Source organism: Erinaceus europaeus, chromosome 11 (genome assembly GCF_950295315.1).
Source record: "Erinaceus europaeus chromosome 11, mEriEur2.1, whole genome shotgun sequence".
Classification (NCBI taxonomy): domain Eukaryota; kingdom Metazoa; phylum Chordata; class Mammalia; order Eulipotyphla; family Erinaceidae; genus Erinaceus; species Erinaceus europaeus.
In genome coordinates, this window is record NC_080172.1 from 97,661,659 (window position 1) to 97,688,463 (window position 26,805).

Sequence of the window (26,805 nt, forward strand, 5' to 3'; positions counted from 1 at the left end):
AAGTCATCTGCTTCTTACCTTTTCCTTGTACCTTCTGATACTTCTGACAGGCTCTCCGGGAAGGAGACCGTTTTGATAGCATAGCCTGGTAGGGTGCATGTCATATAGAAAGGCAAATTCTCCTACTACGGCCTCAAAAACAGAGAAGATCAAGAATATTTAAGCAGATGGTTTCTGGTTTGACATAGCTTTTGAAGATTCTTAGAGGTCTGGTGGCCAATTGGTGGCACACCTGGTTAAGTGCATATGTTACCAGGCTTAAGGACTTGCGTTCAAACCCCTGGTCCCCACCTGCAGGGGGAAGCTTCATAAGCTATGATACAGTGCTGTAGGTATCTTTCTGTCTCTTTCTCCCTCTCTATTCCTTTCCTTCTCAATTTCTCTCTGTCCTATCAAATAAATAAAAATATTTTTTATTTCTTATTATCTTTACTTATTTTTTCGTTTATTGAGAGATTAATATTGTATAGTTGCCAGTAAATACAATAGGTAAATACAACATGCATAACATTTCTCAGTTTTCCACATAACAATACAATCTCAGTAGGTCCTCTATCATACTGTACTCTCCCCTCCCCCCGACCCATCCCAGAGTCTTTTATTTTGGTGCAATACATCAGCTCCAGTCCAAGTTCTGTTTAGTGTTTTATCTTCTGATCTTGTTTTTCAACTTCTGCCTATGAATGAGATCATCCCATATTTATCCTTCTGTTTCTGACTTATTTTAATAACATGATTTCTTCAAGCTCCATCCAAGATGGGCTAGAAACAGTGAAATCACCATTTTTAATAGCTGAGTAGTATTCCATTGTGTATATATACCACAACTTCCTCAGACACTTCTCTGTTGTTGGACACCTGGGTTGCTTCCAGGTTTGGGCTATTACAAATTGTGCTGCTAAGAACATATGTGTACACAGATCTTTTCGGATGGGTGTGTTGGGTTCCTTAGGATATATCCCCAGAAGAGGAATTGCAGGGTCATGGGGTAGATCCATTTCTAGCCTCTTCACATGCCATACATCAGACAAAAGGCTAATAACCAAAATGTATAAAGAGCTTGCCAAATGCAACAACAAGAAAACAAATGGCCTCATCCAAAAATGGAGAGAAGACATGAACAGGATATTCACCACAGAAGACATCTGAAAGGTCGAGAAAACATGAAAAAAATGCTCCAAGTCATTGATTGTCAGAGAACTGCAAATCAAGACAACAATGAGATACTACTTCACTCCTGTGAGAATGTAATATATCAGAAAAGGTAGCAGCAACAAATGCTGGTTGGTTGTGGGATCAAAGGAACCCTCCTGGGGGTCGGGCGGTGGCGCAGTGGGTTAAGCGCAGGTGGCGCAAAGCACAGGGACCGGCGTAAGGATCCCGGTTCGAGCCCCCGGCTCCCCACCTGCAGGGGAGTCGCTTCACAGGCGGTGAAGCAGGTCTGCAGGTGTCTATCTTTCTCTCCTCTTCTCTGTCTTCCCCTCCTCTCTCCATTTCTCTCTGTCCTATCCAACAATGAATTGCGTCAACAAGGGCAATAATAATAACCACAACGAAGCTACAACAAGGGCAACAAAAGGGGGGAAAAAATGGCCTCCAGGAGCGGTGGATTCATGGTGCAGGCACCGAGGAGTCAGATCCTGGCTCTACGACCCGCATGACCATAGGCAACCTAATCTCTCTTTAGTTTTTAATTTTGCAATAGTTATATCTCTTCTGTAATAATATTGTAGGAATTGAATAGCAAAGGTGTATATATATATATATGCTCTATGTATAATCCTTAATAGGTGTTCAAAATGCTAATGGATAGACCGGAGAAATTGCTAATGAGGTAGGAGTTGTGCCTTGAACCAGCTTGAATTTGAGCCCTGCCACCACATTGGAAGTAATGTGACGCTAAGGGGAAATCCAGATGCTCTGGTGTCTCTCTATCTCTCTGTGTCTCTGAATGAAAAAGCAATGAAATTGCACATGCATGAGACCTGGCTGTGGAAAAAAAAAAGTCAAAAGGTAATAGTGCTTTATTTAGTGCCTTTTTGTTAGTGAGAACTGACAGTGATTCTGGGAAAAAAATATATGTGTTTCTGAGCTAGTGTAATGAAAGTATTAAAATCCCCTGAATTTAACTTTATTTTCTAGGTCTCCATAGCAGGAGTCATTATTATATAATAAAATTATCAAACTAAAAAAGAAAAGTTACCAAGCTCAAGAAGATTTTTTTTTCTTAAAACATTTCATAAATATTGAGACAGTTTTCTCTGGACTCTCTTTAATGTGTTGACTTGTTCCCAAATGCGTTATGCAGTCTGAACATTCAGTGAAAAAAAGATTCTGTGCAAAGAGCTGAGAAGGATCTTTTATTCAGAAACCCACCATTCTCTAGTGTTCTATGGCCGTCACTTGGCATGCCAATCATGTGTGATTCAGATTTATACTCATATATGGTCTGTCTTTATTCCAACCTGTTAAGAAATATGTTGTACTCCTTCTGTTCAGCAGTCACATCATAGGAATTCTGCTTTTTAATAGGTGAGGTTGATTCAACTTTTTCAGAGTGTCATCTTTGCCCACCTCCCACCAAATTCATCTTGATGCTTCTTTTTCAATTTCTGTGATTAGTTAGCAATGTCTAGTAGCATTATTCTGTAAAATAATAGGGACTGCCTTTACTCCGGCACTAGCTATAGATTTCAATGCTTAACCTGGTGAGGGAGATAGCATGATCACAAAGATTTCACACCTGTTATCACCAAATTTTTAAGGATTCCTACTATAGAGCAATCTGCAGTTCTGATGGGAGAAAAGCAAAGTCATAGAAAGTAAAACAATATTTCAGAGAGGAGTCTCTAAACACATAAACGAAAAAAGTTAAAGGACCAGTTACTAGCATGCTGAGGGATCTCCAAGAGCAAGCAGTAGAGAAAATGCCTAATTGTAATCCCTTACTTGAAACAAGGGAGAAATAAAAAATTCAAGAAGCTGGTTAATGCTTAGAAAATGATACCTATGGGTTATACAAAACTGAAGCAGTAGTAATAACGGAGCCAATGTATTTCCTCTTTAAATGGTTAAGAAGAGGCAAAATGAGAGACAGATCTAAATTTAATGAATGTTGAAACCAGGAAAGGAACATAAAACTGGTCTCCCCCCCCCCTTTTTTTGAGCCTTTTTAGGTTATTTGTAGATCTAACATTCCTATCTGGCAGAGATAGAGTGAGTGCAAAGAGCCTTGTCTTTGTGTAGAATAATAGGGCATTCTGAACATCAGTCAAAAGAAAACAACTCACTTTTGTCTACCACTAAAAATGTAAACCATCATTGTCACTTGCTCTTCAGATGGTGTCCAATTCTACTCTTTACTATAATTTTTTTCCCTAATCTAGAAATATTTGCTATGCATTTAAAAGCTGTTACAACATTTGTTATTCAAATTAAAGCACATACTGTGAGTGAACTGGGGGGTTTAGTAAGCATTTCATTATGAAATTTCCAACTGACCTCCCTAGCCCTTTTACATCAAAGGACATAAAATGGTTTACACAGACTATCTCTTTGTGAGTTCTTTCCCTTGGGCTAAGAATGGAGTTTTCCTAAGATTCCTAGACATTAAATAGCAATCATCTAGCAGATAAAGTGCCAATCTAATCATAGAACTTCAGAGCTAGGAGCAACCTTAGACATCATCTGGTCTAGTGTTAATACAATTACATCTACTTCCCTGAAGCTATTTTCAGACCTATGACAAATAAATAAACTGTTATTCCTAGAACCATCACCACTTTTTACTCGGCAGCATTAGCACTTCTGCTGCCATCCTTTGTATTTTGCAGTTAACATCCCAAGTTCTTGCAGCTCTGACTCTTTGAAAAAGAAGAAAGGAGAGGAAAATATCATTATTTAAGCTTCAAAACATTATTTTGAAACTCAGAAGCTGAAAATACCCTGTTGTAGCTGAGATTCTCAAATTTGGTAACACTAAGTTTTTATTTGCTCATCTTTAGACTCATGTATTGTTTTGTGATAATTTTGTTTCACAAGACTATGTTTGAGATGTACAACTTCATACTCCACCACACCATGCCCAGCACCAAACTATAACTATACCTTCACCAAAATCTGTATCACCTCTACCCTTGAAACCTATCCCCTTTTGTAACCTCAGCTCTGCAATCCACGTCTAGAGGTTTGTCTACATTCAATCTTGTATCTTTACTTTGTTTATTTACCTCCAATCAGTAGATCATTCTGTATTTTGCTTTTTGTTTTTATTTATTGGGGGATTCATATTTTACATTCCACAGTAAATACAATAGTTTGTACATGCATAATATTTCGCAGTTTTCTACATAACAGTACAACCCCCACTAGGTCCTCAGTCATCCTTCTCCAGGACCTGTACTCTTCCCCCCCCAACCCACCCCAGAGTCTTTTACTTTCGTGTAATACACCAATTCCACTTCAGGTTCTACTTGTGTTTTCTTTTCTGATATTGTTTTTCAACTTCTGCCTGTGAGTGAGATCATTCCATGTTCATCCTTCTGTTTCTGACTTATTTCACTTAACGTGAATTTTTCAAGGTCCATCCAAGATTGACTAAAAACAGTGAAGTCACCATTTTTAATAACTGAGTAGTATTCCATTGTATATATATACCAATACTTGCTCACCCACTCATCTGTTGTTGGATACCTGGGTTGCTTCCAGGTTTTGGCTTTTAAAAATTGTGCTGTTTAGAACATAGGTATACACAGGTTTTTTTTTTTTTTTTTGGATGGGTGTGTTGGGTTCCTTAGGATATATCCCCAGAAGAGGAATTGCAGTATTATAGGGTAGGTCCATTTCTAGCCTTCTGAGAGTTCTTCAGACTGTTCTCCACATAGGTTGGACCAACTTACATTCCCACCAGCAGTGTAGGAGGGTTCCTTTGACCTCACAACCTCTCCAGCATTTGTTGCTGCTACCTTTTCTGATGTATGACATTCTCACAGGAGTGAAGTGGTATCTCACTGTTGACTTTATTTGCATTTCTTTGACAATTGTTTTTTCATGTGTTTCTCGGCCTTTTGGATCTCTTCTGTGGTCAATATTCTGTCCATGTCCTCTCCCCAGTTTTGGATGGGGTTATTTGTTTTCTTGTTGTTGAGTTTGGCAAGCTCTTTATATATTTTGGTTATTAAACTCTTGTCTGATGTATGGCATGTAAAGATCTTCTCCCATTCTGTGAGGGGTCTCTTGGTTTGGGTAGTGGTTTCTTTTGCTGGGCAGAAGCTTTTTAATTTGATGTAGTCCCATAGGCTTATAGTTGCCTTAGTCTTCTTTATATTTGGATTTGTTTCATTGAAGTTGTGTTTAAAATTTATGTGGGAAAGAGTTCTGCCAATATTCTCCTCCAAGTATCTGATAGTTTCTGGTCTAACATCCAGGTCCTTGATCCACTTGGAATTCTTAAGAACCTCAGCCTTGGGTTCTTTTATTTGAGCAAACCTGGCCAGTAACCTGGGGTCTAAAAATGTGTGGCTAAGGTTGTAGCACTGATGCTAGTCAACCTGGGTAGCAACCAGAGGTTTGTAGTTCCAGCTACTCCACAGAATAGCAAGAAACAGAAACTAGCTGACTTCAAGCCAGCAAGGAAGACTCTAACCCGCCTGAAATTCTACCTAATTCTACTGAGAAGACTGAGTTCTAAGATGGCTATCTCCACCAGGGCAGTAATCAGGAAACTTCTCAGTCTACGGGAAAGCTGCTGCTACAGCTCCCACCAAGCTGTAGCTTTTAACATGCCATTTCCATTTGTTGCATAGTTATAGGCAGAAAATTGCATCTAATTAATTTAATTAAAAAATTAAATTAATTAGTAAAATCTTACCTAATTAAAGTTTCATGCCTTTGTGGGAGTTGGATGGTAGCGCAGCAGGTTAAGCACACATGGCACAAAGCGCAAGGACGTGCGTAAGGATCCCAGTTCGAGACCCCAGCTCCCCACCTGCAGGGGAGTCGCTTCACAAGCGGTGAAGCAGGTCTGCAGGTGTCTATCTTTCTCTCCCCCTCTCTGTCTTCCCTTCCTCTCTCCATTTCTCTCTGTCCTATCCAACAATGAAGACATCAATAATAACTACAACAATAAAACAACAGGGGCAACAAAAGGAATAAATAAAATATTTTATTTTAAAAGTTTCATGCCTTAGTGACTATCTCTTGATTGTAGTCTGGTTTATGGTGGTGTGGGAGATTGAACCTGCAACTTTGGGGCCTCAGGCATGAGAGCCTCTTTGCATAACCATTATGATATCTGAGCATTTCCTTATATTGTTGTGGCTTTTCTATTGTTGTGGGTAACAGGTTGTTATTCCTCTATTGACTCTTCAGGTGAGATGAACCTTTCTTTTTTTTTTCTTTTTTTCTTTTTTTTTATTATTTATTTATTTATTTTATTTAAGAAAGTATTAATTAACAAAACCATAGGGTAGGAGGGGTACAATTCCACACAATTCCCACCACCCAATCTCCATATCCCACCCCCTCCCCTGATAGCTTTCCCATTCTCTATCCCTCTGGGAGCATGGACCCAGGGTCATTGTGAACCTTTCTTATGAGGAGACTGTCCTGTGCACTGTAGGATATTTAGAAGCATCCCTGGTCAGGAGCCTCCAGCCAGTTGTCATAGCCAAAAGTATCTTTTAACATTGGGATGGAGGAGGGAGGAGCAGACAAAATAACTCCTACTTAAAAATCGTTAATAGGGAGTCTGGCCGAAGCACAGCGGGTTAAGTGCATGTGGTGCAAAGCGCAAGGACCTGCGTAAGGATCCCGGTTCAAGCCCTGGCTTCCCACCTGCAGAAAGGTCACTTCACAGGCGGTGAAGCAGGTCTGCAGGTGTCTATCTTTCTCTCCCCCTCTCTGTCTTCCCCTCCTCTCTCCATTTCTCTCTGTCCTATCCAACAACAATGACATCAATACTGACTACAACAATAAAACAAGGGCAGTAAAAGGGAATGAATGAATGAATGAATGAATAAATAAATAAATAAATAAATAAATAAATAGTAAAAAAAAGAAGAATCATCAATGTATGGGCCCAGTGGTGATGCAGTCAATTAAATACACATATTACCAAGTGAACGGACCCAGGTTCAAGCCCCCACTCCCCATCTGCAGGTCTGCTTCACAAGTGATGAAGCAGGTCTGTAGGTGTCTAACTTTCTCTCTCTCTTTTATCTCCTCATCCTCTCTCAATTTTTCTCTGTCCTATCTAATATAAAAGAAAGAAGAAAAAAAATGGCTGCCAGGAACAGTGGATTCATAGTGCTGGCACCAAGCCCCAGCAACGACGCTGGTGACAATCAAAAAAAAAAAAAAAAATCATTGATGTAAAAAAGAAAAAAAAGATCAGAGGACCTAGAAGGGATTGAATTGTTATGTGGAAAACTGAAAAATGTTACACATGTACAAACTACCGTGTTTTATACATGTGTAACATTTATCTACTGTATTTTATTGTTGACTGTAAAACATTAATCCTCAATAAAAAAAGAATCATTGATATTTATCATATATGCAAAAATAAGTAAAGAAATGAAATGAATGATCACCTAAAACTCACTACTCTTCTCATCATACATACAACCTCGGTAAACTGAATGTTACCCTTCTGTGAAAATCGTGCCAACTCAGTAGCAACTGGACTGACAGTACTCTACCATATGCTCTCCGCTGGCTGGAAGTCATGTTCTGTGCTATAATGGAAAGAAAAGGTGCATGCCAAGGCAGTAGCTGTACAAGTGGGATTCTAGGGGAAAAAATAAGAAAGTCTGGGTTCAGTTCTGTGGTCCCAGTGTGGAATAGATGAGCTTCAACAGTATCTTCAAAATCCAGAGTTGCATTGGTTCTGTGCATATCAACTTCCTTCCTCATGACTCCATGCTCCTTGTCCAAAGGCCTGGAAGCAGCAAATTGAATAGTCTACCTTGGATTCAGTATTTAATCAATAAATATTTGTTGATTGTTTCCTTGGATGTTTTATTGTTTGCATTTTGCCTTTTGTCTGAACAACAAGACACATTAGGGCTAGAAAAAATATATATCTTTGTTTAGATCAGTTGAGATTTAGGCTATTTTAGTCTCTTGTATTCCTTACTCCAGGAACTCCCAGTTAAAATAAGAAGTCATGTGTCTGGATGTGCACTTGGCTAAAGAACAGAAGCAATCAAAAGCCTGTAATAGAATATACTCCCTCAGTCTAAGGGATTTGAACAGAGAGGAAATATAACTACTATGCACCCCAGGCTCTGTGCTGGTATATAAAATGTACCATCTTAGGAGTCAAGCGGTAGCGCAGCGGGTTAAGTGCACGTGGCACAAAGCACAAGGGCTGGCATAAGGATCCCAGTTCGAGCCCCGCCTCCCCGCCTGCAGGGGGGGGTCACTTCACAGGCAGTGAAGCAGGTCTGCAGGTGTCTATCTTTCTCTCCCACTCCTCGCTCCATTTCTCTCTGACCTATCCAAGAACGCAGACATCAATAACAATAACAACTACAATAAAACAACAAGGGCAACAAAAGGGAATAAATAAATAAATATTTCTTAAAAATGTACCATCTCTTTTGTCCTTAAGTTCCATTGCATGGATGCTAAAGGCCGAGGAGCTCCAAGTCAGAGAACTAGTACAGAGGAAATTGAGGTTTAAATCAAGCTCTAGCTGAGCTCTAAGTTGTCTGAGCCCAGTTTTCAAGTCTCCCCTGACTCAGCCCCATGTATCCCCACTTCTTAACTGTCTGTTGAAATGAAGGACCCTGTCTGCCCTCCATTGCTATATTACTCAGCCTACAGTATTTTTTTCTTCATTTTTTTCTCATTTATCCATTTTCTTTATTTAAGAAAGGATTAACCAACAAAACCATAGGGTAGGAGGGGCATAGCTCCACACAATTCCCACCACCCAATCTCCATATCCCACCCCCTCCCCCGATAGCTTTCCCACTCTCCATCCCTCTGGGAGCATGGACCCAGGGTCATTGTGGGTTGCAGAAGGTAGAAGGTCTGGCTTCTGTAATTGCTTCCCCGCTGAACATGGGCGTTGACTGGTCGGTCCATACTCCCAGTCTGCCTCTTTCCTTCCCCAGCAGGGTGTGTCTCTGGGGAAGCTGAGCTCCAGGACACATTGGTGGGGTCCTCAATCCAGGGAAGCCTGGCCAGCATCCTGATGGCATCTGGAACCTGGTGACTGAAAAGAGAGTCAATATACGAAGCCAAACAAATCATTGAACAATCATGGACCATATCTTTAGGCCTAAGGGCTGGACTTCAATAGCCCCACCACAGTGCAAAGGTAGTCAATTCCATCCAGACCCAAGGAGAACAAACCTACAGAGCCTTTGATGCTTTTGACAATTCTAGTTTCAGATGCTGTGCTGAATCTTGAGACTTAGAATATGACTTCTGCTAACACTCCCAGGAGCTGGGCAACATAGTCAGGAAGTGGCGGAATTTAACTCCTCAAAGAAAATGTGGACGAATGGTGATAAAAACTGGTTGAGCACATATATTATAGTGTGCGAGGACCTGGGTTCCAGCCCCAAGTCCCCATCTGCGGAGTGGGAGGGGGAATTTCAGGAGCAGTAAAATAGTGCTGCAAAATAGTAGTGTTCCTCTCCTCTATCTCTCCCTTCCTTCTTTCTCAATTGTTTTGTCTCTATTCAAAATAAATAATGTATTTTTTAAAATGACAGTGCTGCCCCCAACCCTCAGAGTAACCCCCCCCAAAAAAGTACAACCTGACTTCCCTGGGCAGACGACCTCACCATTGTGTCCTGGAACCCTACCTCTCCAGAACCCTGCCCCACTAGGGAAAGAGAGAGACGGGCTGGGGATATAGGTCGACCTGCCAACACCCATGTTCAGCAGGAAAGCAATTACAGAAGACAGACCTTCCACCTTCTGCACCCCATAATGATCCTGGGTCCATGCTTCCATAGGGGTAAAGAATAGGAAAGCTTTCAAAGGAGGGGGGTGGTAGAAATTGTGTGGACTTGTACCCCTCTTGGAGTACCTCTATGGTCTTGTTGATATTTTTATTTTATAAATAAATTTTAAAAATTTAAAAGTAAAAGCAAAGCCTCCTTCAGTGAGTAATACCTCTCATGTATAGTTAGATAATTTTTTAAAGAAAAATAAAGTGATATTATTATTATTGATGAATATATGAATGTTGGCAGCAATGCATTTGGATGACACTACTTATGTCTGCAGGGTTATGTGGTATTTGCCCTAACCACCACCTGCTTTTCTCTCCTTGCTTTTAGATGAAAAACTTGTGGTAAGACTTAAGCAGAAGGGCTATCTTGTCTTACTGTGATGATTATATGTAACCTGACTGTGTATGGAAGATGTCAGTCATCCTAAGTTCATGTCCTACTTCCTGTGCTTATTGGCTTTTTTGACTTTAAAAAGCCATAATATCTCTAAGTAGTTATGTCCTCACCTGTAAAACTGGGAAGACTGTCTGCCTCAACTTTCCCTTGAGCTAATGGGACATAGTGTGAAAGCATTTTAAAGCCTCATACAGAAGTGCTGTAAATGGGAAAGGGGAAGGGAAAGGAGGGGAGAGGAGAAGAGGAAGAAGGAAGGGAGGGGGAGGGGGAGGGAAGGGTTAGCTAGCTAGCTATAATGGGAAAATGTGAAGGAACAAGTAACTTAAATCTTCTTAAACATCTGTAAGATGATAATTAGGATTAAAATAAGACAATGGGTCAGGGTGGTGACATACCTGGTTGAGCCCACATTACAATGCACAAAGATCCAGGTTCAAGCCCCCGGACCCCACATGCAGGGGGAAAGCTTTTCAAGTGGTGAAGCAGGGCTGCAAGTGTCTCTCTTGTCTCTCTGCCTCCCCCTTCCCTCTCAATTTCTGACTGTCTCTATCCAATAAATATAGGTAATAAAACAAGACAACGAATTTCCCTTCCACATGAAATGAAATATAAACAAAAGAATTAAACAATTTCCAGACTGTGAAGCAATCAAGCTATTCCTTGAGAGAAAAAGAAATGAAGTGAGCCTTAGAACATCCCAGCCTCCTGCTGGGAGTCTCCAGGCTGCCATGTGGCAGGAAAAAGGCTTCTGGAAAGCCACAGACTCCAGGACCAGAGGGGACAGAGACACCTAGGTAACTGGAGTTCAGAGGACAGTGGATCAGAGAATTGATATAGACCAAGAGAGAGAAGGCTGGAAATCAGCAGGGAGTCTTCCTCCAGTAGGCATTAGAGGACAGACCAGTGGTGCATATGAGGAAACCACCCAGAAGGATTAGCAGGAGCCCTACCTCGTGCTCACACCTGGCCTGAAATGACACCTGCCTGTACTAGCCAAATTGGAAACCCTCTTAATTCACAAGGAACTGAGTACTGAGAAGTGTCTTGCCTCAGCAATGGATAATAACTAGTCCTGAACACTGCTCTCATCTAGTATAAGAAATATTAAAAGCAACATAAGTCAAAGGTGGGGAGCCTTTTTTCTGCCAAAAACCATTTGGATATTTAATATATCACACTCTGGTCACACAAAATTATCAGCTTAGAAAACTGGCACTTAATAAAGATGTAAAAAAAAGCTTCTAGATGGGGAGAATACAGATCCAAGAAGGATGACAGAGGATCTAGTGGGGGTTGTATTGTTATATGGAAAACTGGGAAATGTTATGCATGTACAAGCTATTGTAGTTACTGCCAAATATAAAACATTAATTCCCCAATAAAGAAATTTTTTTTAAAAAAAGCTTCTAGATATACTGAATTTGGGGTCCAACCTGCCATAGTCTTGGTAGAACCAAACCAAATAATATACAGTCCATGGGTCAGACATTTCTCACCCCTCACCTAAATGGATGGAATTATTTCCAACTAACTAAACTGAATTCCCAAGCAAAACTCAAGAATATTTTTAGGAAAACAAAAATACCTAGCATCCAACAAGATGGAACTGGCAATGCCTGGCATCCAATAAAAAGTTAACAGGTTGGCAGAGGTAGATACCATAATGGTTATGCAAAGAGTCTCTCATGACTAAGGCTCCAAAGTCCCAGGTTCAGTCCATAAGCCAGAGCTGATCGGTGCTCTGTGGAAAAAAAAAAATAGTAAGTTACCAGGTATGTAAGGAAATTCCGTATGATGGAATAAAAATCAACAGAAACCAACTCAGAGGTGACACCAGTGTTAGAATTAATAGAGAATACGGTTAAGATGTATTTTAATTGCATATCAGATACCCAAAACCTTAAATCAATTCTTAGAACAGGCTCAGTGGGCCTGAGAGATGGTTCAGTGGGTACAGTTCTACCTTACCTGGTGAGGTCTCCGGTTCCTTCTCATCCTTGGGTTAGCCAAGGGAATTCCATAGGTGGTGAGGCAGCACTTCTGCTGCCTCTCCTTTTCTCTCTTCACCCCTACCCTCACTGTCTTGTTTGCTCTATCTTCATCTGTCTCCTGGTTGGTTGAGGGAAATAGCTCAGCTGGACTGAGAAAGCATGAAGTCCTGGGTTTATTTGCTGGCATTGCATTAACAAAAAAAATGGACAGAGGATCTGAATTGACATTTCTCAAAAAAGATATACAGATGATCAACAGGCAATTGAAAGCTTGTTCATTACTGTACCTATGTGTCAGTAAGTGCACTGGAAACCATTAACTGCCCCAGTAAAAGTGATTTTAAAAACAAAGAGAGAACTTGTTCAGCATCACTAATTACTAGGTAAACGCAAATAAAAAACACAGTGAGGTATCATTTCACAGCTGTTAGAAAGGCTGTCATCAAAATAACAAGTAGTCAGATTTGGAGAGGATGTGGAGCAAAGAGAACAGTCACAACTGTGACTGGAAATGTAGGCTGGCACAGCCACTTTGGAAAAGAGTGTGGAAACTCCTCAAAAAGCTAAAACTAGAACTATTGTCTAATCCAGCTATTCCACCCTGGCTATGTGTTCAAAAACCAGAAAAACGGGAGTCGGGCGGTAGCGCAGAGGGTTAAGCACAGGTGGTGCAAAGTGCAAAGACATGCATAAGGATCCCAGTTCAAGCCCCCAGCTCCCCACCTGCAGGGGAGTCTCTTCACAGGTGAAGCAGGTCTGCAGATGTCTATCTTTCTCTCCCCCTCTCTTTCTTCCCCTCCTCTCCATTTCTCTCTGTCCTATCCAACAACAACTACATCAATAAAAACAATAATTACAACAATACAAAAACAGTTGGAATGTGATTTAAAAAAAAAAAAACAGAAAAACACCAACTAATTCAAAATGTGTCATTAAAGCAACAACAAAAGTTCAAATCCCCCATACTACCATAGGCTAGAGCTGAGCATTACTCTGGTAAAGAGAAAACAAGACAAAAAATGTTTAATAACCCCCCCCATATCCATTACAGTATTATTTACAATAGCCAAAGATATGGAAAAAAGCTAAGTGCCCATAGGTGAATGTTAAGAGGTGTCGAGTGTGTGTGTGTGTGTGTGTGTGTGTGTGTGTGTGTGTGTGTGTGTGTACACATTCACACATACACACAAAGAAATACTATTCAGGGCAGGGAGTGCTGGGCTAGCATCGGGGGGCAGGAGAGATGGATCCAGGAACTCGTGGCGGCGTGGTAATACAATCCTTTATTCACACTGGAGTGTCCCAGCATTGGGTGTGAGCACAGCGGGTTAGGCCACATGGCACCAAACCACAATGGCTACCTCCTGCTCTGCATGGCAGCCCTTCTCCAGGTCGGGAAGTGGGAGAGAAAAGAGGAGAGCGAGGAAGAGAGAGAAACCAGAAACAGAAGTGGCTTCATAGGATAAAACCAGAAGTGGCAAGTCGGAGATGGCTAGGAAAGGGGGTGGAAAGAGGCAAAAGGCATGCTGGGAAGGTGGAAGCATCCTTAGCAACTGTTGCAATGGTTTTAACTGGCGGGAATTAGCAATACCCTGAGGGGATAACGTGGTGGGGAGACCTTTAGTCATTTCTAAGACAAAGCAGAAGATTGGTATGTAAATAATAATACTTGCATGGAAATATGGTGGTTTGTGGGCCCTGCCAATGTTCAACCACATCTGCACAATTTCCCAACACAGGGGTAGATAGCATAATAGTTATGCAAAGAAACTCATGCCTGAGGCTCTGAAGTCTCAGGTTCAGCGCTTCCCCCCCCCTTGCACCACCAGCTGAGCAATTCTCTGGTAAAAAAGAAAAGAGAGAGAGAGAGAGAGAGAAAGACTATTCAGCCATGTAAGAAATGGACTCTTTGGTGCAATACACCAAATCTAGTCCAAGTTCTGCGTTGTGTTTTCTCTTCTCTTCTTGTTTTACAATTTATGTCTATTAGTGGAATCATCTCATCTTCATTCTTACCTTTCTGGCTTATCTCACTTAATATGATAACTTCAAGTTCCATCCAAGATGGGGTGAAAAAGGTGAATGCATCATTCTTAATAGCTGAGTAGTATTCCATTCTGCTGAGTCATGGTGTTCAGCCAGCCTAGCCTTCCCACCCCCACTTCTCAGCAGAGGCTCTTCCCAGGGCCTGCCAATGCCCAGACTGGCTAAAACTTTTTGTTGCACACCTCTTGGAAGCCCTGGAGCTGCCTTACATCTACCTGCATGAAGGCTGTTCTCTTACACTGCCCCTGTGGCATTTCTGCTGAGTCATGGAATTCAGACTCGAGCTGGGGTGGAGGTGGGGAGTGTTCAGGTCCTGGAACATAATGGTGGAGGAGAATGTAGGTGAGGGGCTAGAGTGTTGTGTGAAAAACTGAGAATTGTTACACATGTACCAATTACTGTATTATACTATTGACTGTAAGCCATTAATTCCCCAATAAAGAAAAAAGTTTTAACAAAGAAATGGAATCTTAAACCTGTGATTTTTTTGTTATATTAAAATAATGTGTATATTATGTTTTATATATATTATATATGTATTATATACAGATACATCAGTATCTGTATATAATATATACAACACATATATATATAATAGATAGAGAGATAGATAGATAATAGATATATATAACATACTTCCACTCAGCTCTGGCTTATGGTAGTATGAGGAACTGAACCTCGGACTTCAGAGCCTCAGGCCTGAGAGTCTTATTTTCCTAACAATTATGCTATTTCCCCTGTCTTATACATAGAGTAAGATATCTAACAGTAACCAAAATTTGGTTTGGGGGCTCCTTCATTTTTTTTCTATTTTTTAACAAAATTTCTAAAACCTTTATCCCTGTTGTTTTAGAATTACATAGTTTCATAGGTTATATGTGTGTGTGTGTGTGTGTGTGTGTGTGTGTGTGTGTGTGTGTGTTGTGTTGTGTATGTGTACCCGCATGTATATATATGGGGGCGTGGGGGTGTTTGTCATCACTGGAACATCACTATTCCAGACTGACCTTTTCAGATAGAAGCAGGGAAACAAACAACAGGGGAGCAGGGTGGTGGTGCGCCTGGCTAAGCACACACATGGCCATACTCGAGGACCCAGGTTTGAGCCACCAATAACCCACCTGTAGGAGGGAAGCTTCAAGAGGGGTGAAGCAGGTCTGTAGGTATCTTTCTTTCTCCCTCTGTCCCCACTTCCCCTCTCAATTTCTCTCTGCCCTATCAAATAAAAGAAAGAAAAAAAAAAGGAAAATGTGGTCACTGGTAAAAATAGATTCATTGGTAGTGCTTGCACCAAACCCTGATAACCCTGGTGGGGGAGAGATAAAAAAAAAGAAAAACAGCACTAGAATTTCTCTTTGTGGAATGTGGGGCGGGGGCAGAATGTCAAATATCTGGGACATGCACATGACAAAACAATTGTGCCAGCCTAGTGAACTGTCTTGCCAGCCTGTTTTGCTTTGTTGTTTGCCACCAGGGTAATCTCTGGGACTTGGTGCCTACATAACAAACACACTGTGTTCTCTGCCCATTTTTTTTTTCTTCTTTTTGATAGAAAAATTGAGAGGGGAGGGGAAGGGAGGGTGAGACTGCAGAGGAGACTGCATAATGCTTATGCAAACAGACTTTCATGCATAAGGCTGGGAGATCCCAGGCTGAATCCCCTTGTACCACCAAGCCAGAGCTGAGCAGTACTCTGGTAAGAAAAAATAGAGGGGAGGGAGAGAGAGAGAAAGAGAGAGAGAGAAACAGGAAGAGAGAGAGAGAGACCTACAGCACTGCCTTATGATCTATGAAACTTTTCCACATGTGATTCAGAGCTGAATACACAGGACCTCAAATATGGTGATAGTGCATCCTACTAGGTATACCTCCCCCCCACCCCCATGCTTTTAAGCTAAAAAAGAAAAAAAGAAAATCTTGAGATAAAGACAAATTGTAAATATTGTAAATATCAAATTTTTTAAAATTGGAGTATATATAATTTATAAATTATGATTGTGTAAAATTATATATTTCCATATGAATTAAGAAAAATCTATACTTTTTAAAAAAATATTTATTTCCTTTTTGTTGCCCTTGTTGTCTTATTGTTGTAGTCATTGTTGAATAGGACAGAGAGAAATGGAGAGAGGAAGGAAAAACAGAGAAGGGGAGAGAAAGATAGACACCTGCAGACCTGCTTCACCGCCTGTGAAGCGACTCCTCTGCAGGTGGGGAGCCGGGGGCTCAAACCCGGGATCCTTAAGCCAGTCCTTGCGCTTTGCGCCACGTGCGCTTAGCCTGCTGTGCTACCGCCTGACTCCCAGAAAAATCTATACTCTTAGTAGCTACATGTGATTGTAAGTTTATCCCTTAATGCTTTTTATTGTTTGGTATAAAGTTTGGACTTTAAAAACCCTCTAAGTTGATTAAAGACTTAAAAGTTTAATTTCCATTGTCCTGCTTGATTGCTGTTAATTGTCTGATGCAGACTCAGATTTGGAATAAACTAATTTTTGTAATGTCATGTTCTCAACTTGTCTATCTTGATTTCTTCCAGTTTGATGCTGATCGAGACGAGGACCAGGTGTTCTATGACATCAGTGTGGCAGTTGACAGCAAGTTATTTCCAAACAAAGAGGCTGCAGCAGGTAAGTCACTGCGTCTATTCCCCTGGCAGATGTCTAGGACCTGCAGTGCTGGGGGAGCTCAACAAAATTCTGTGAGATTTTAATGATGACACTGTCCTCCAAGGTTTATGTTTTCTTATTTACAAAACACACACACACACACACACACACGCACACAAAGCAGAGCTGGCTAAATAACTCCCTTGGATAATATTCTGCTTTGCCGTGTGCACAGCCCAGGTATAAGCATGGCCCAGACTGCATCAAAGGAAGTTTTGGTGCTGTGGTGTCTTTGTTTCTCTCTGTCTCTCTGCCTCTTGGTCTCTGTCAAAAAAAGGAAGAAAGAAAAAAGGGAGAGAGGGAGGGAAAGCACTATGTATCTGGCCCTTTCTTCTAATCGCTCTACATGTAAATTGGCAGATAACCACAGTATAGCATAAGACCCGTGTTTCTATAAGTGGAAAAACAAAATGTATCTAATTTAACCCCATTCTTTGTGCATTTCCTGTACTGCCTGGCCTCTGACAGCTGTGCGGTCCTGGACAGCAGCCCTGCTGGGTCTCTTGTCTCTTCTTTGTATACTCTTAGTAGTGTTTTGCTTTGTTTTGTTGTTTGATTGGTATTTGCTTTAATAGCACCTTGTGAATGCACACTATCACCACTTCCAAGTAAATTTCCCCCATATTTTTTTTTGTGTTATTTTACTTTGTTTACTAGTGCTTTACAAGCTCATTAGATTACAGATTATAGTTCCACACTGCACCCACCACTGGAATTCTCTGCCTCCACCCTTCAAATAATAACCCCACAAAATCTTTGAGACAGTTTGCAGTTTAGTTACATTTTTTTGTAAGAGTAAGTGCATATGTTTTCATTGTCTATATTTCACATATGGACAAAACCATCCAGTAACTATCTTTCATCTTATTTATTTCACTAAGCATAGCAAACTCAAGTTTTGTCCAGTTTACCATGAAGGACATGATACCAACTTTTTAAATTGCAAAGTAGTATTCCATTGAATATATGTCTCATGGCTTCTTTATCTAATTATTTGTTGATGGGTATTTAGGCTGCTTCCACTCTTTGGTTATTGTAAAAATAGTAGTGGTTAATAGAGGGTTGCTTATGTCCCTTTAAATTAGTGATTTCATGTTCTTTAGATATATGTCTAGGAATGGGATCACTGGAACATAAGTTATCTCCATTTTTATTTGTTTAAGACTTCTCCTTACCACTTTCCATTGGACCTGAACCAGTTTGCACTCCCACCAACAATGAACCAGAATTCCTTTTTCTTCGCAACCTCACCCACACTTGTCATCTCTTAATTTGTTGCTGTGAGTCAGTCTCACAAGTGTGAGACTCATTGTTTTACTTCGCATTTCTCCAGTGATACATGAAGTGGAGTATTTCTTCATATATTTGTGGGATATATGTATACCTCCTTTAGAAAACAGCCTCATATGTATCAGATAGCTATAAAGACCTCACACATCTCAACAACAAAAAGAAATACATAAACCAATTTTTTAAAAAAATGGGGTGGTCTGGGAGGTGGCACAGTGGATAAAGTGCTGGACACTGAAGTCTGAGGTCCTGAGTTAAATCCCAGCAGTACATGTACCAGAGTGATGTTTGGTTCTTTCTCTCTCTCTCCTCCTACCTTTGTCATAAATATGTAAATAAATAAATAAATAAATAAAATTAGAAAGGGGCAAGGACATCGGGCCATAGCATACTGTGTTAAGCAAGCACATAGTACTATGCTTAAGAACCTGTTCAAGGATGTGGGTTCAAACCCCTGCTCTCATCTGCAGGGGGTATGCCTTACAAGTGGTGAAGCAGGTCTGCAAATGTCTCCCTTTCTCTCTTGTTCTCTCTCTCTCTCCTCCCCTCTCATTTCTCTCTGTCCTATTGAGTAAAATAGAAGGAAAAAAAAAGGAAACAATGACCACCAGGAGCGGTGGATTCATAGTGCTGGCACTGAGCTCCAGCAATAACCCTGGAGACAGAAAGTAAACAAACAAAAGTGGGCAAAAGATCTGAATAGACTGTTTTCTAGTCTAATTTTTTAAAATATTATTCTTTCTATTCTCAACACACAGTGGAGTGACACCACAGGCCTGCTCCACCTTCCAGGGAAGGTCTTCTGGTTCTTTGGTACTGGGGTTTAAAACTAAAACTTTGCTTGTGGTGAGATGTGAGCCCTTACTCGACACCTCTTCCTATACACTCTTGTCTACAAGTTTGAGCTGGACATTAGTGGGGAGTGAACACATCTCTGAAGCAGGCAGTACTCGCAGTGCTCTACCCTTGACCTATTTCTCTCTCTCACTTTCTTCTGATGCTGTGTCAACTCACTGTTTCAGTGGCAAATTCCATGTGAATGATGTTCCTTTTAAATATATATATATATATATAGATATATATATATACACACACACATATATACATATATATTATGACTACAAGTTAATAGGAGTGCACATAAACACAATTCCCACCACCAAAAGACTGTGTCCCATCCCATCCTCCCCCTCTTCCCACCCACCCCACCCCCAGTGATGCTGAGCATCCATCCACCCTCATCCTCCACCCAGAGATTTTTACTTTGGTTCCCTAAGATGATTATGGGATGATCCCACTTATAAACAGAAGTTGAGAAAGAAGAACAGAAAGGAAGGGCCAGGTGGTGGCGCACCTGATTAAGTACACATGTTACAATGTACAAGGACTCAGGTTCAAGCCCCTGGTCCCCACCTGCAGGGGGAAAGCTTCACAAGTGGTGAAGCAGTGCTGTAGGTATCTGTCTCTTTCCATCTCTGTATATCCCTTCCTCTCAATTTCTGACTGTCTCTAGCAAATAAATAAAGATAACAAAATTTTAAAGAAGAAGAAAACGAAGAAGAAGAATGAGAAGGAGAAGGGGAAGAAGAAGGAGAAGAAGAAGAAGAGAAAGAAGAAGGAGGAGGAGGAGAAGAAGGAGGAGGAGGAGAAGGAGGAGGAGGAGAAGAAGGAGGAGGAGGAGAAGAAGGAGGAGGAGGAGGAGAAGAAGGAGAAGAGGAGGAGGAAGAGGAGAAGAAGGAGGAGGAGGAGGAGGAGAAGAAGAAGAGGAGGAGGAAGAGGAAGAGGAAGAGGAACTCAAAGCAGGATCTGATTGAGTTTGGAATAGGGCACCAAAGTGAATGATGTTCCAATCTTTGCCCCAATTTTGACTTTTTTTCAGCTATAACCTCAGTGAGTATAAACCAAAAGTTCTGGGTTATGAGGGAAAACATTCATGACAGGTGTCATTTTTAAATCATATTTGAAACTGACTAAGAGTTGCTTCAAAGCAAAGCAGAAGGAAAAGAAAGGCAAAATGGTTGCCTTTATAGACTGACCCACAGAATACAGATAACTGATGTCATCTCCCCTGCCTCACTGTCTGGTGATATTTGCAAAAAGGTGGTCCATTGCAGGGAAAGGTGGAACATTCTAGATTCATACAGGATTGTGTAAATCAGACAGTGGCTGCTCTGAAGAAGTACTTCCGCACCTCTGCTGTCTAAGCTGAGGTACTGTTTAGAATGTTTATTTAAACCTCTAACAACAAATATCTGACTGCTAGATATTGTCAGTTTGCTACTACGGTGGAGTAGAGAAGCTGATTAAACTTCTCTTTCTTTAGAACGCACACTTGGGAGTCTGTTTAGTGGCATTTGTCCAAGATGGCCTCCTCCCACAGCAGTGCATCTGTGATGGCTTCTATGCTGGGCCATGGAGGACTCAGAGGTGCTGTGTCCTCATTCTCTCTAAGACCTCTCAGCAGAGTACCCAGTTCCTGGCCCTGGCAGAAGTTTCCAAGGTCTCAGTCTTTCCTCTCAGCACCTCTGAGCCTCTGAATAGATGATTGCACTCACAGTCTCACATCCCATTAGCTTTCTCCTGAGAACCCCCTGAAAGCTGGGTTCTGTTCCAATCTGAAACCATTTTTAAAAAAATTAAACAAAAATAAACATCTAGTCTCTTAGACCAGATTAGTGTTTACCAGAAGGGAATGGGAAAGGTGGGTGGGGAAATCTGTTAAAAGGGGTCGATTATGTGGTGATGGCTAAACATGGACTTGTGGAGGATCAGTGTGGTAGGTACACATGTTAACTTTCAACTACCATGAAAAGCATACACAGTGTTGACATGGGTGTAAATATATAGAGATAGATATAGGGCAGGCAGTGACACATCTGCTTAAGTACACACATTATAATGCACAAGGACTCAGGTTCAAGCCTCTGGTTCCCACCTGCAGGGGGTAAGCTTCACAAGAGGTGAAGCAGGGCTGCTGGTGTCTCTCTGTCTCTTTCCTTCTCCTTTCCCTCTCAATTTCTCTTTGTTTCTATCCAATAGTAAATAAATAAAAAGAGATAGAGACAGATATAAGTAAGGAAATAGCTCAATGTGGTAGAGCAAGGATATCCATGTCTTTAGCTCCAGAATCCCCAATTTCAGTCACCAACACCATGAGCCAGAGCTGAGAGGTACTCATCTCCCTTTCTCTCACTTTCTAAGTCTGTCTAGCTAATAAAGATAGATTTTTTTTTGATGGGTGAACAGCTTTTGAGGCATGACATGAATCAGAGAGACAGTGATTACCTAAGAATAATGATGCTTCCCCTCCAGGAGGCAATTTCTTACTTTCTTTCTTTTTTAACATTTTTTTAAATTTCTTTATTAGGGGATTGATATTTTACAGTCAAGAGTAAATACAATAGTTTGTACATGCATAATATTTCGCAGTTTTCCACATAACAATACAACCCCCACTAGGTCCTCAGTCATCCTTCTCCAGGACCTGTACTCTTCCCCCCACCCACCCCAGAGTCTTTTACTTTAGTGCAATACACCAATTCCACTTCAGGTTCTACTTGTGTTTTCTCTTCTGATATGTTTTCAACTTCTGCTTGTGAGTGAGGTCATCCCATGTTCATCTTTCTGTTTCTGATTTATTCCACTTAACAAGATTTCTTCAAATTCCATTAAAGGTGGGCTGAAAACGGTGAAATCACTATTGTTAATAGCTGAGTAGTATTCCATTGTGTATATATACCACAACTTGCTCAGCCACTCATCTGTTGTCGGACACCTGGGTTGCTTCCAGGTTTTGGCTATTACAAATTGTGCTGCTAAGAACATATGTGTACACAGATCTTTTTGGATGGGTGTGTTGGGTTCCTTAGGATATATCCCTAGGAGAGGAATTGCAGGATCATAGGGTAGGTCCATTTCTAGCTTTCTGAGAGTTCTCCAGACTGTTCTCCACAGAGGGTGGACCGGTTGACATTCCCACCAGCAGTGTAGGAGGGTTCCTTTGACCCCACACCCTCTCCAGCACTTGCCGCTGTTACCTTTTCTGATGTATGACATTCTCACAGGAGTGAAGTGGTATCTCATTGTTGTCTTTATTTGCATTTCTCTGACAATCAAAGACTTCGATCATTTTTTCATGTGTTTCTCGACCTTTTGGATCTCTTCTGTGGTGAATATTCTGTCCAAGTCCTCCCCCCATTTTTGGATGGGGTTATTTGTTGTCTTGTTGTTGAGTTTGGCAAGCTCTTTATATGTGTTGGTTATTAAACTCTTGTCTGATGTATGTCATGTAAAGATCTTCTCCCATTCTGTGAGGGGTCTCTTGGTTTGGGTAGTGGTTTCTTTTGCTTTTTAAGAAAGAAGCTTTTTAATTTGATAGGTTTATACTTTCCTTAGTCTTCTTTGTAATTGGATTCGTTTCATTGAAGATGTCTGTAAAATGTATGTGGAAAAGAGTTCTGCCAATACGAATGTTACTTCTTTTGAGGTCATCCCATATGTCTCTGTTGTTGTTTTCAGTGTCTCTCAATCTCTTTTTGAGCTCTTTTACCTCTTAGTTTTCTCTAGCTCATCCTGTGTCTGACTAATTCTGTTTTCTGCTTCTGTTAGTCTGCTTTCCCTTCCCTCAGCTTCTTTCCTCAGTTCAGCTAGTTCAGCTTTCAGTTCTCTAATTACTTTGAGGTAGCTAGTATTTTCCTTGAGGGTCTCATCTGTTGTTTCCCTAATTCTGATAGCCCTTTCCTCCAAAGTTGTTTTCATTTCTGTGATTAATAAGTTTATTATTGCTTGCATACTTTTTTATCTATGGTTACTTCTGACTGAGCTGTAGTTTCTTCAGGGCTCTTGTCTTCATTCACTGTAGTAGCAGTTTTGTTTGTTCTTGGTTTAACAATTTGTTATTGATGTGTTTTTTATTTTTATGTTCTGTTGTTCCTCAGTTGTCATGTTTTGAGTACATGCCACGCTATACTAAATACCTTTGTGACAAATGCAGTCACCAACCTCAGAAATTACAATAGCAACTGAAGCAGTTTAACCAATACCAGTTAGCCAAACAATGTCTCAAGTCCAAGAAAAAATAGCAACCAAATTCAGATGAAAAAGAAAGAGAAAGGAAAAAAAGGATAGCAAGAATAGATAATTATGCAAATCTACTGACCACTGTAAATTGTAGGGGTAGCAAGAGGAGAAAGGGAAGTAGAGCAGAGACACACACAAAGAGAGTCCACTCTGAGTCAGATTTCTTCCCCAAAATAATTCACAAATGAGTATCAGTAAATTCAGAAAGCAGAAGGAGAAAGGAAGAAAGAATGAGAAAAAAAGAGAGAGAAAAGAAAAAAACAGTTTAAAAAAAGAGCAGTGAAAAAGTTTTTTATTTTATTTATTTATTTTTTAATTAGCTAGAAGGAGGGAGAGGGGGGAGAGTGGATAGAGGAGGTAGGAAGTGTCAAACAAGTTACTCACAATTGATAAGACACCCAGTCACCTAGCAATAGAAAATACACTAAGAGTTAATTTTGGTCAACCTAAAGGAGCGGGGGTGGGGGGAAGGGGAGGAATGTGTAATATATAATAGTAACAATAAAATAGAACAGAGTAAAAAACTCTTAACAGTCGGTCTGCAGCTTGGAAGGCTCCTGATTCGCTTGTGCACCCTGAGCAGAGGCAGCCAATTGTTAAAAAGACAAAAAAAAATTAAAAAAATAAATTTAAAAAAACCTCCAGGCAGTCTTTCCCAGTACTTTTGGTTGGCTGATACTCTGAGCATTAAGTAATGTCCATTCCTATCTTTTAAGTTTTATTTATTTTAAAGTCTATTGTGTCAGATATAAGAATAGCTAAATATGTTGTGTCTTGGTGTCTTTAAGTCTGGGGTAATTCTGTTCGGGATCCTCTGGGCTTCTTGAACCCTTATGTCTTTTATCTTGTCTAGACTAGAGAAGTTCTCATCTCTTATGTCCTGGAGAATGCTTTCTTCCCCTCCCTCTCTTTCTTCTTCTGGTAAGCCCATAATGTGTATATTATTTCTTTTTAATTCATCCCATATGTCTCTGTTGTTGTTTTCAGTATTTCTTAATCTCTTTTTGAGATCTCTTACTTCTTTCTTAGTTGTCTCTAATTCACCCTCAATCTTGCTAATTCTGTTTTTTGCCTCATTGATTCTATTCTCTCTCCCCTCTACTGTTTTCTGGAGTTTATCTATTTTGTTACACTGTTCTGATACTGTTTTAGCTTGGTCAGCTAGTTGTGTTCTTAGCTATTTTAGCTTTCATCTCCCTAATAAGCTTGAGATAATCAGTGTTTTCTTCCAGAGTCTCATTTGTTGTTTCTGCATTTCTGATGACAATTCTTTCAATTTCTTTCCTTAATCCTGTGATTATTTCCTTACCTAGTGTTTGGATGTTGACCTCATTATTCTGTGCTCCTACCTTTGGGTGCTTTTAGCTGGACTTTTGTCCTGGTTCATTTCTCCAATATTTCTTCTTGTTGGTTTTAACCATTCTATATAGTATGTTATGAGTTCCCTCTCTCAGTACTTTTCAAATTACTGATCACTCTTTTCCTGAATTGACTTGTGTCTAATTAAGGTACTTAAAGAATTCACAGTTGTGGAAATTAACAGTTGTTTCAATATTATTTCAATCCCTGAGTTGGAGCACAGTGGCTGTTAAAGCTTCTTTTGTTCTTTTTCTGCCCTGTAGGCTGTTGGAGCCTAAGGGCTTTTAAACTATAAGTAGGCTTCTTAACTTAATCACTCACTCCTAACCTTGGTTAGATAAAGCAGTGTGGGGGAGAGACAGCACAGTGGTTTTGCAAAGAGACTCTCACACCCCAAGGATCCAAAGTTTCAGGCTCAGTTCAGCTTCTCTGCCAAGCCAGGTAGCACTGCTGGTCCCTTTGAGTTTCTAAACAAGTCCCGTTATAATCTGTAGGTTCTGAGGCAATTGTTCACCATGTTCTCATCAGGAGAACAATGTGGAAAGGCTCCCACTATACATCCCCATTGCTAGGCCACCGAGGTGTAGATCTTTTCCTGATTTTCCTGGTCTGTTCTAGAATCCTGATGTCAGCACAGGGCTTCCCCACTGTTGCTCCAGCCTCTGAGAGTAGCAGCAATGGGGACTCACAGTTGCATTTGGTGAGTTATAGGGGAGTCTTCTCCTCCCTTTAGCAGTCTTTTTGTTGGTAAAACAGGCTGGATGGAGGTGGTGTCTCAACTGATAAACTGCCAGACTGTTACCAGCCACTTAATCTCTCCCTAGGCTCCTCTCTGTCCACAAGCTACACGTATTTGCACTCACCAGTGATTTGTGGGTTCCTGAAGTCTTTCTAATCCTGTATTGTTGTGGTGCCAGGTGATCTCCTTTGGTAATCCTAGTTGACCCAGGAGAGGAGAGGAGAGAAACACAGCTGCTGCTGCTCTGTAGCCCCACCTCCAGAAGTCCTTTTTTTTAAGCATTTTTTTTACATCTGTTACTATAGTCCTCCATTCTATTAACTGAGGTATTAAAAGATTACCATTTTAACTTTTTTTTATTATTAGTGATTGTAGAATGCTAGCTGTCACACAGCTACCACAGTACTTCCATATGAATGATTTTCCAATCTTTAATAAAAATTGTTTGTCTCTAAGATAAAGAGTGTGATGATTCATTATGCATAATTATAGTGAAACAATCACTACAGTCAAGGTAATATCTCTTTACATGGTTACCATTTTCCTTTTTGTGATCAATAAGCACTTGAAATATAACATCTCTTAAAAAATACTGTATTCACTGCAGTATTATTACCTGTAGTCACCATGTTCTTCATTAGTTATTTAGATCACTATAGACTAACCTACTCTCCATAACCACAATGCTGTGTTTTTTTTAATTAATTTATTGAAGAAATGTTGATTTTTCATACAGTGCTGTTTTCATGGGAGAAAGTGTATTCTTTGACCATCATCTCTCCAATTCTCTACATCCTTACTCATGCAACCACCTTCAAGCTCTGAGGTCCCAGGTTCAGTCCTGAGCACTGCCATAAACCAGAACTGAACAGTAATTTTTAAATGACAAAAGCAATTAGTTCTTGGGTCTTGGAGATAATTCACCTTGAAAACACATGCATTACTGTTCTCAAGGCCACAGAGTCAAGCCCTGGCAACACATGGGAACACCATGGCTAGAACCAGGGGAACTCCATGTATTATAGATCAGTGCTTTAGTGTCTTTCCTTCTCCCTCTATCTTTCCCCTCTTCTCATTCTTCCTCTTTCACTCTCTCAAAAAAATAAAGAAAATTTGAGGGGATAGGAGTGGGAAGTGAATCACCCAGTTAAGGGCATATGTTAGTAGCACAAGGCCTGAAGTTCAAACACAGGGGAGACTTCACAAGCAAGCAGTGTGTGTGTCTCTGTCTCCTCCACTCCTCTCAATTTATCTCTATCCTG

The 26,805-nt window shown here is 40.5% G+C and overlaps 1 protein-coding gene across 2 annotated transcripts in view; it reads left to right on the top strand.

The window, feature by feature from the left end:
• AK5 (adenylate kinase 5) overlaps nt 1–26,805 on the top strand; it is a 329,025-nt gene that overhangs the window by 147,915 nt on the left and 154,305 nt on the right. For both annotated transcript variants that reach the window (XM_060202226.1, XM_007534207.3), the window contains exon 7: nt 16,947–17,037. In XM_060202226.1, the coding sequence (XP_060058209.1) occupies nt 16,947–17,037 (91 nt within the window). The remainder of the gene's footprint in view (nt 1–16,946; nt 17,038–26,805) is intronic.